This window comes from Lactuca serriola, chromosome 8 (genome assembly GCF_051521515.1).
Source record: "Lactuca serriola cultivar US96UC23 chromosome 8, Lser_US96UC23_V15, whole genome shotgun sequence".
Taxonomy (NCBI): Eukaryota; Viridiplantae; Streptophyta; class Magnoliopsida; order Asterales; family Asteraceae; genus Lactuca; species Lactuca serriola.
Window position 1 is genome coordinate 233,007,402 of NC_136415.1, and position 10,277 is coordinate 233,017,678.

General features: G+C 33.9%; 1 protein-coding gene across 1 annotated transcript in view; it reads left to right on the top strand.

Moving 5' to 3' along the window:
- Window positions 1-9,824: 9,824 nt before the first annotated feature.
- Window positions 9,825-10,277, top strand: part of LOC145069161 (wax ester synthase/diacylglycerol acyltransferase 4-like) — a 14,887-nt gene continuing 14,434 nt past the window's right edge. The window contains exon 1 of the mRNA XM_079016120.1: window positions 9,825-10,155. Within this exon, the coding sequence (XP_078872246.1) occupies window positions 9,949-10,155 (207 nt within the window). The 5' untranslated portion in view covers window positions 9,825-9,948. The remainder of the gene's footprint in view (window positions 10,156-10,277) is intronic.

Consider the following 10,277-nt stretch of genomic DNA (forward strand, 5'->3'; position numbering starts at 1 on the left):
TCGATTTGTGATTGGGATGCCAAGGATCATAAAACAGGGTGTGAATAACCATGCAAACTTACATGGTGCCCCCAAATGTTACAGCCACCTATTCGATGTGCTGGTTAACCACACATGCTCCACTAACGTCTTCGCAAGGGTACAAAGTGTAATTTCATGGAATTGCATCAATTCACTTTTTCCTAAAGTAACTAAGATTAGGAATTTGTAAAAGCATTTAGTTACTTTTGTACTTCATTATACTTTTAATGGAAGGTTTCTTTCCTATCCTATCCGTTCGGCTAACGACCCTCCACTAGTCAAGAGTGCGGTGGGTAAGAGTGGATACCCATTCAATCGCCATTTTATAGGGAATTTCCTTAAACACCCCTTATAGACCAGCTTCGTGAATGAGGCCTACTAACGGTAAGACTTACACTTTACTCATACATATATAATACTAGACTTTTAATGTTATATATACTATAGGGTGTATTTTACACTTTTAAAATACTAGGTGGTCTAATTTAATAAATTATACTTTTAATTTAACTAAATGTGAACCAAAACTTTATGAATTTATTAAATCTCTTTTAATTATACACTTTAATTAATTAATAAAACCATAAGGGTGTGATTTGAACTTTTCAAAACAATACTAGGGTTTTAGAATTTAGCATTTCTAAATTAAACTTTTAATCAACTTTTAAATTCCAAAACTTGAGGGCAAATTTTGAAACATTTCAAAACATTAGGGTTTAACTTATTTAAATTTCAAAAACAAAACTTTTAAGTTCAAATTTAAACTATAAAACCTAAGGGGATTAATTTGAAACTTTTCCAAACTTTATCAAGAATATTCTAGATCACATAATTCAAATAAGGCAATTAACAATTAATTGGTGGTTATCTAATTAGACTTAGTTCAAATTCTTGCAAGATAATTCACCAAATAAAACAAATAATTAAATCTAATCATATAAGGAAATAATTATCTAACTAATATGAAGTTATCTTTAATTTTGGCAAAGATAATCACCCAATATCATAAAAATCTGATTTATATCAATAAAAAATGTTTTGGTAACTATCCCACAGCCAAAAGAGCACAAAATCCCGATTTTCCCTCTATCTGACCAGCTGACTCATCGAGTCACACATGGACTCGGCGAGTTCATCTATGGACTCGGTGAGTTCATTTATGGACTCGACGAGTTCAGCCCCCAAAAATCCTAAATTTCGATCTTTAAGCAAGGATAATTCACAGTAGCATCAAATACATCAAACAAACAGCCATGGCTCTAATACCACTGATGGGATATGAGCAAAACATCATTCATATGGTGTACATGCAAACCCTAATAGCTTTTGGATCTAGTTTGTCTAATGAACATGCAATTGAATATCCAAAGCTATAAACCCTAGATCTAGCATACAATTAATCATATTAACATAAGAATGGGGTTTAGATCTTACCTTGATTGTTATATAGCAATAACAATCTCAAATCCACCTTATAATGGCTTTAGAAAGCTTAGAGTCACAAGTGTCACTCATCTAATGGCTCACAAACACCAAAAGCAAGAGGATGAAGAATGAGAAGAAAGGAGGCGCCCAAAAACGTGTAGAAACCGTAAGGAATAAGTTAGCCTCGTTTTTGGTGCCCTAGGGGTCCTTAAATAGTGAGGTTATTAGGGTTATCTAACAAGGAAACTCTAATTTGACTGCTTAGGCCCTAAGCAACCCATGGACTCCCTCCTTAGAGGCCTTGGACGATTTCTAATGGGTTTCCCCATAGAATTCATCCACTCCATCCTCTATGGAGTCCATCAGCCCAATATTCAACAATCACGCATTTGACAGTTCTAGTCCCCTTTATTTAAATAATGTCTATTAGCCACAAAGTTAATTTTTATTAATTCTTGACTAATATTAATTAAATAATATGATTTCTCCTTTAATATATTATTCTCATAATATATTAATAAATCATAATTAATCCTCTCTCTCCATAATTCATCTAATCAAGTTGCTTTGGTGAAGGCAACCCAAAAGGACCATGCACCATCGGGTCAAGTACATACCAAAATAGTTATGGACTTAGACACTAATCCAAAAAAAAATTACCCAATTATCTCCTTTATACAGCCCCTATAAAACTTACTCCGCACCCTCTACCGTTAAAACTAAACCCACAGATTCTTCAAAATCTTAATATGAAGAATCAGATATGAGTGGAGACAAAGCAGAAAAGACTCTCAAAGAGTGGGCCACTTAAGAAGTCATTCAGCAGCCCCTCTGCATCACTTTTCTGGAAGCCCAGAACTTCGAACTTAAATCTTGGCTGATTCATCTTCTTCGCACTTTCAGTGGTTTGGAAAATGAAGACCCACATAAATTCCTCAAGAATTTCATGTGGTATGCTTAGGAATGAAGCCACATGCTATCACTGAAGATCAGATAAAGTTAAAAGCATTCCCCTTTTCAGTTCAAGACTCAGTTAGAGAATGGATATATGAGCTCCCATTTGGTTCCGTCACCACTTCGATAGAGCTTGCAAAGATGTTTTTAGAGAAATATTTTCTAAAAACACGAGTTTCCAGTCTCAGAAGAGAAATCATTGGTATCAAACAAGGCAAAAAGAGATGTTTTACACATTTACTGGGAAAGATTTAAAAAGCTTCTGGTTCGGTGTCCATAACATGGGATCAACGATTATCAGCTCTATAATTGTTTCTTTGAAGATATGACATCCATGGAGAGGCGCCTGATAAATGCTTCCAGTGGTGGTTCCTTGGGAGATATGACGCCAACTGAAATTCAGGAGTTGATCGAAAAGCTAGCAATAGAGTTAAACCATTTCGGAAATGAAGAAGAGTGGTATCCAGATCAGCCAAGGGGCGTCAAAGAAGTCAGCAATATCTGAGCTGACGAAGGCTATTCTGCTCCTGACAAAAGAAAAGAGGCTGCAAAGAAACAATGTGGCATTTGCCTGAAGACTCAACATCCAACAGATATGTGTCCAATATTGCAAGATGATGTTGCTTCAGTCAAAACTGTAGGAGGATACTAGCAATAGAAAAACTTTAATCATCCTCCAAATTTTTATAAAAAACTACCAGCAAAGACAGCTATTCAGCTACCGTTGGGTTTTTAGCAGACGAACTTTCAACAGAATTCTCATTTGCAGCCCAACTTTCAGAATCCGAATCAACAGAATTTTCAGAGTCCAAATTTTTAGAACCAAAATTCGCATCTACAATCCAGCAGTTCCATTGTGGCCTTAGAAGATTTTCTGAAGAGTCTTGCCACAAGCACCCAAGCATTCCATATGGAAACCAGAGCTAGTATCAAGAATATGGAACAACAGGTGTCTCAACTTGCCAGTTTTTTGGGTCGTCTGGAATCTCATGGAAAGTTACCGGGACACATTTAAAATAATCTAAAGCACAATGTGCGTGCTATTTCCTTGAGAAGTGGTAAATTTTATGAAGGCCCAAGCGCATCTGAACTAGAAAATGAAGTTGAAGAAGAATATGAAGAAGTTCTGGTTGAAAAGGAAGATCTAAAAGAGTCAGAAAAAGAATAGGAAGAGTATGAAGAGGTGTTGGTTAAAGAAGAATCTAGAAAGCTTGAAAAAAAAAACTCCAACACTAGTGAAGTCAAATCTGAAGGCTTACAAGCCCTAACCCCCATTCCCATCAAGACTAATGAATACGAAGTGCAAAAGAGAGGATGAAGACATTATGGAAATTTTTTATAAGCTTGAGGTAAATATTCTACTTTTGGATGTTATAAAACACATTACTCGTTATGCCAAATTTCTGAAAAAAATTATTTATTTCTATGGAAAAGATGAAATTTAATGAAACTGCCAAAGCTGACGAGAATATCCCGTCTATTTTACAAAAAGGTTTGCCACCAAAGTGAAAAGACCCGGGGATTTTCTAGATTCCTTGTGAATTGGGGAACCTTAATTTTCCAAAATCATTCTTGACTTAGAAGATTCATTCAATGTCCTTCCTTTTTCTATTTTTGAAAAATTAAAAATGGGAACTTTACAAAACACCAGGACAATTATCCAGTTGGTTAAGCACTTGACAATACACCAAAAAGGTTTACTGGAGGATGATCTTTTCCAAGTGGATAATCTGATTTTTTCCTCTGGTTTTTATATATTAGACATGGGAAATTTGGACACTTTAGATACCAATCCTATATTTCGTGAAGGCCATTTTTGAAAACCTCAAAAACAAAAATAGATGTTTTTAATGGCATGATTTCAATGGAGTTTGATGAGGAAATGGTTAATTTTCAAATTAATGATGTTAATTTTCCTTCTGATAATATTTCTGTTAATTATATGGCTACCAACAGTACTTTATCTGAGGGTTGTTGTGAGTCTTCTAATATCTATGTGCAAGGAATATTTATATATATGATTTATCAGACACATCAGAGGAGCTGAAAAAGAGAAAGCTTTGGTAAGAGAAAGATTAACTACTGAAAAGAAGTTATTTGAAGGGGTTGAGATGGAGTTGATCAGAAATAAACCTGAGGAGGAAGAAAAGAGGATTTCTGGAATAAGATTCAAAAAAAAGTGATGATTTTTGCTGAGGAAGTTTTTGAAAAAGTTTATGAAAAGAAAATTTAGAAAAGAAAATTGGTTTTGGAAAAAGAAAAGGTGACAGAGGTGATTTCATAGACGAATCTGAAATGAAAAGAATCTGAAAATTTCAAGGAGAAGATTTCTGGAAAGAAACGGAAGATCAGAAAGAGAAAGAAGTTTCAAAATCAGAAAAACTTATCTGAAGACAATTTTGAGTCTTTCTAGTTTTCTGAACCAGTTCCAGATCCACCAATCTTGTCATATTTTAAGGGATCTAGAGTGACATTGAAAAGAGTTGAGCTTCATAGAAGTCCCAAACACACTAGTTAATAATCTGGTTGGGCAAAGTCAAGCCAACGACATTAAAAATGGGCGGCTTTTCGGGAGGCAACCCGAGGAGTAGTTTTAGTTTTTTTTACGCTTTCAATAAAGAGATGGTCTCAATTCCATGCAAGCTTGGGGAAGTCAAAGGATCGACAGAGTTGCTGAAATTCAGATTTTTCACAATATTCATCATCAAAATCATAATTTCTGCATTCTGATCTGCTACATTCATTCCTAGCTGCACCCTCTCTGCTTTTATAAGCTTTATTGAGATGTTCATTCTCCTATGAGCATTAAGGACAATGCATCATTTTAAGCTTGGGATGGGGTTGGTGTAAAAAATTGCATTTTTAGTATTTAATTTTAAAACTTTCATTTTTTCTTTTAAAATTTTAAAATTTTATTTTTCTTTTTGCATTTTATTTTTTGCATTTACATATAAAAATTTTGAAAATCCAAAATATTTTCCTTTTTACTTTTCTATGTTAATAAAAAAAACCCCAAAAATGTTTTATTTCTAGTTATAAGTAGTTGGCTTGGATTACCTTATTGGTTAGGGTAAAGGCTAATCTCGTGGCACTATTGTAAGTAGTTGGCCTGGAAGTCATAACCAAATAGGTTGTACTAAACCCCATATGTACCTCTTTACTTTCTTGTATACGAGGGTGATGAAACTGGGACAGAAGGTGGATAGATCATTGAAGCGACCGATATAAGCTGCAATGTATCTATCTTGCATTGTAAGATTCTAGAGCTCCTGTTCTAGCTTTTGCATCTCTTCTCTAGGACAGTACTCTTTAATCAGTAGCTATTTTAACTTGTCCCAAGAGATGGAATTAGTTGTACTAAATCACGTGGGTTTGACATGGTTGTTCCACTATGACAATGGTATGTCCTCAAAGGTACAGACAACAAACCTAACTTTTCAATCTTCAGCACAAAAGCTTATCTCAAATACTAATTCCATCTTTTCAATCCATCGAGTCAGTCCTACTACTCACTCATTTCCATACAAGGGTTTGGGCTTACAGTTAATGAAATTCCAATAAGTACATGCTCTTAGATGGCTTCCATTACCACCATGTGTACTATCTCCTTTGGTTCTTCTACCTTATCTGGATTCGACATTCTTATTAGCTAGGGCTTTAGTGCCTTAATGGCTTCTGTGTCAAGGTTTATTTATTCCCTAGGGTTTCTCCTGACGACTCTTCTCTGAGGTATGTTTGGATCCCCTATTATAGTTAACGAAAGAGAGAGTTTTAGTCACTGAAACCTTTTATAGATGTGGGTAGTAACGACTAAGCACACGAGTTAGTGTAAAAACAAATATTACAAAAATTTCTACGTTAGGAGGGGAAAGCTTCGATGTACTACAAGGCTATCTCTGGGGGATAGCGATGATATGAATTTCTTGCATAACCGAACTTCTTATAATTTGTATACTTAGAGCATAACATGGAATCCTACCGTACTAGGGGCTATTTGCTAAGTGGATCGAGTTCTTATCTTTATCGCACATGCATTTGCCTTTGCAACGATGATTTTTTCTCTGCAACTTGTGGTTAGAGCTTCAATCCTTTTATCCAGTCTTAGCTCCTTATCTAACCATTGGTTCATATTCGATTAACTTATGTCAATTCTTTTAATGATTCCAAACTCATCATTAACTCTCAATACGTATGGCTAGGTATGGCGAAACTAAATGACGTTTCAAGGGAAAAACGATAGGTAGCGAATCCTATGTTGATTTTTGGGCTCTTTATTCTCATAATGCGATATATCAATTTCTTAATTGGGGGGATTTGTCTCCTCCTCAGTAGGATTGTCCACTTCAAAGGACTCTGAATGGTCCTCAATGGGCAATTATGATGATTCTTCTGGCTCTCTAATTATTTATGAGGAATCAACCTTCTTGTTGGGTTCCACATCAGGGTTAAGGAAAAGTATGGGTATCCTTGGTCTTACAATGGGATGACATAACTTGATCTTTCTCTAGAAATGGTCTCGTTACCATGTTTCCAAGATCTGTCATTCTTACATGACGATGGTGCTATATTTCCTATATAGTACAGATATATATTGTTGGGTTTCTAAGTTACATGGGATTCTTGAGAGTTTAGTCTATCAACTGACATACCTAGGATTAGTTGTACGTCCGTCTAACCATAATTAAGCATAAGTGTATAGGTTGTGCCTAGTTGTGGTTCGGCCCACATATTGTGCCAATCTTAGATATCGTATTTAACCTAAACGCTTCAGTATGGATTCCTATATATTTCATTGTATATTAGGTTTTTTCTCATCAAGGACTGAGTTTATAAAACTCTATACCTAGGGTTTTGTTTGTATTTTCTTATTTCGTGTTTTGTACTTCAATATTAACAAATACAGATCAGCTAGATAGGAAAAGTCGGAGGGCATGACCATTTTGGCGTATAGCTATTCTAAAATCCAACAACCCAAAGCGACATATTATATCCTAGCCACATCTCCCACAAGTAGTCTATCAATAAGATAATTAATATTAATACTTTTATTTATACATTTGAAGACAAACCTAATCGGAGTATAAGCCCATAGGCTATAGTCGCATTTCCTAAGGAAGTACTAGTTCGCTATAGCTAAAGCTCTGATATCAATTTGTCACACCCTCCGCGGGAGGCGGAAACGTTGAGCTATGTGACGTAGTGATATTGGATCACAGTCATTGAACATATATTGAACAGTATAAAACAATATAAAACATACATGTCACTTCTATTGATAGATAAAATATTACATTGGATTATTAGAATTTCTAATACAAAGGTGCCTTAATAGGTAGGAATAAGGATAAAGGATAGGAGTCTTCTAGTTGCTTCCTCTATCAACTACTACTTCCGGGAATACAGGTTTCAATATCACAGTTTCTTAGAAATACATGAGGCTTTGAAAACGTCAACATAATGTTCGTAAGCTCACAGGTTTGAATGTTATATATTTCAAAATACTTTTTTTGCATAACGTTATTACATTACAAAAGTATTTTGATTTACATTGTTAAGGTGTCTTCTAATAGTATTTTACTATTTATAGATACTAAACTTTTAACGCTTTACTTTTTGTCACATACTACCATGCTCTTTAAGTTTTCTCCTATCAAATGGAGTGTATTATAATTTTATTTGAAGTGTTTTTATCTTATAGACACATACCGCTTATACTTTATTTTCAGAAGTATACCCTTTGAATACTATTATCCTATTTTATCCCAGAAGTATGATTGTATAAAGCAGTACTTCTATTAAAAGTGGTTATATCTTTTATTCCACAGGTATTCCCTTTGGATACTTTTATTAGAGTGATTATATCTTTTATCTCTCTTATTGAGTGATTTCCTATAACTATGATAATATAAACCCTTTTATATTTATATTCAATAATTATATCTTCTAGAATGAGGGGCAACAACCCTCTTTTTACACTGAAAGTGCGCGTCGCGCAGGATCTGGGCACGCCGCACAAGGGATTTGTGGCTCCGTCTTCCTGTCAACACGTGTTAGAATGTTGTTGGTGCATCGTATCTCCTTCAAGAAGCATGTGTGCGCTGCGCGTACCTCTTGGGTCGGGCACTCTTTGCAAAACTTCAAAGATCCGCAACTTCTTCATAGGAGCTACGTTTGTGACGTTCTTTATATCCACGTGTAGCTCTCAACGAGATATACAACTTTCGTTTAGGTTGCGTTGGTTAATTCTGAATTTAGTCTTAGCGATTATTTTTAAATGATTTAATAATTTTGCAAAAATAATAACTCTCTCATATGGATTCTGATTTTGGTGTTCCTTTTACCAAAATTCCTACTTTAAAGAGTATTATGATTATGGTATTGGTGACTTTACCCAAAAGTCAATCATTCTCTTCGTATCTTTTGATGTTAATAATATATATATATATATATATATATATATATATATATATATATATATATATGTTTTGTCGCATTAATTTTACGATTTATGGACGATTCGTTGATTTTCCTATTTATCTTAATATGAAACTTATATTTTTATCATTTATTGATATATATATATATATATATATATATATATATATATATATATATATATATATATATATTATGTATTAAGCTTATTATATTTGACGTTGGTCACTTTTCTTAAATAACGATCGGTGCAAAAAATCACAATTGTTACGTTCTTCCCATCGGGGTCGGAAAGAATATCCTCAGGAAATTCTATACCACAACGTCGAGCTAAGAGAGTTGTAGGATCCTGTTTAGACGATTGTGTTGTTTCGGAATAAGAAATTTTGGATAATATTGATTATAAAAAAATACAAGGAAACCAGAAATCCAACAATTTCAAATAAAGAAGAGTTACAAATATAAAAGATATTTTCTAATATGTTCACTAAGGGCACATATAAGAAAAACATTATTTGAAATATTAATTATGTAGAATATTACCATAATTAAATGTGATAAACATTCATTATAAATAATATTCTTTATAACTAATGTATTTTAAACTTAATTATGGTGATATTACACATAATTAATGTTTATCATATTTAATTATGGTAATATTTTTTATAATTTGTACTTTATTAATACTTCTTATATGTGCCCTTAAGCACATATTCAAAAAAATCCTAAGATACATTTAGTTTGTAACTTCTAAGAAAGTACTCATATAGATTGTTAAAGGACCAAATAAAAGAGTCTTTCAACTACATAATCATAATCAAAATACTTCTGGTGAAGAGTAAATGCAATGTATGACTTAATCGTACACCGCCTACTATATATCCATGTTCCGATTGTGACTGAGATTGACCCTTTTGACATAACACATCCGTTCAATCAATAAATAATATATCATCTTTAAGTATGATGTACAAACCATGGTAACATATCGCTTTAAATATAACATGACTTATATGTGAAAGAGCAACTTTCTATAGAATAAATTGTGAGCAAACTAGGTCATAGAGTACTTGAGCACTTTGCAGCAAAATACACGACAAGATATAAGATATGGATTTGAGGGTGAAGGTAGGAGGTCTGAAAGATGTGGTACTTTCAGAGCCAGTGAGTCCGACGGGGCAGTACTTTAATAGCTCGGTGCTTTCTATTTCTATTCTTTGTGTCTTGGAGTTTGAGAACCCATTTGATGACTCTTCAAGCCTAGCACTTATTAACGATGTCTTTCTTCCCATTAACCCTCGTTTCTCTTCCATTATGGTAATACTGCCTTTCCAACTACCATCGCTACCCTTTTTCTGTCTCTTGCTATTGACGATGTTAATGATGGTTATGGATCTTACAAATGTCTTTTAGACATTTCGATGAGAAATGGTTAATTA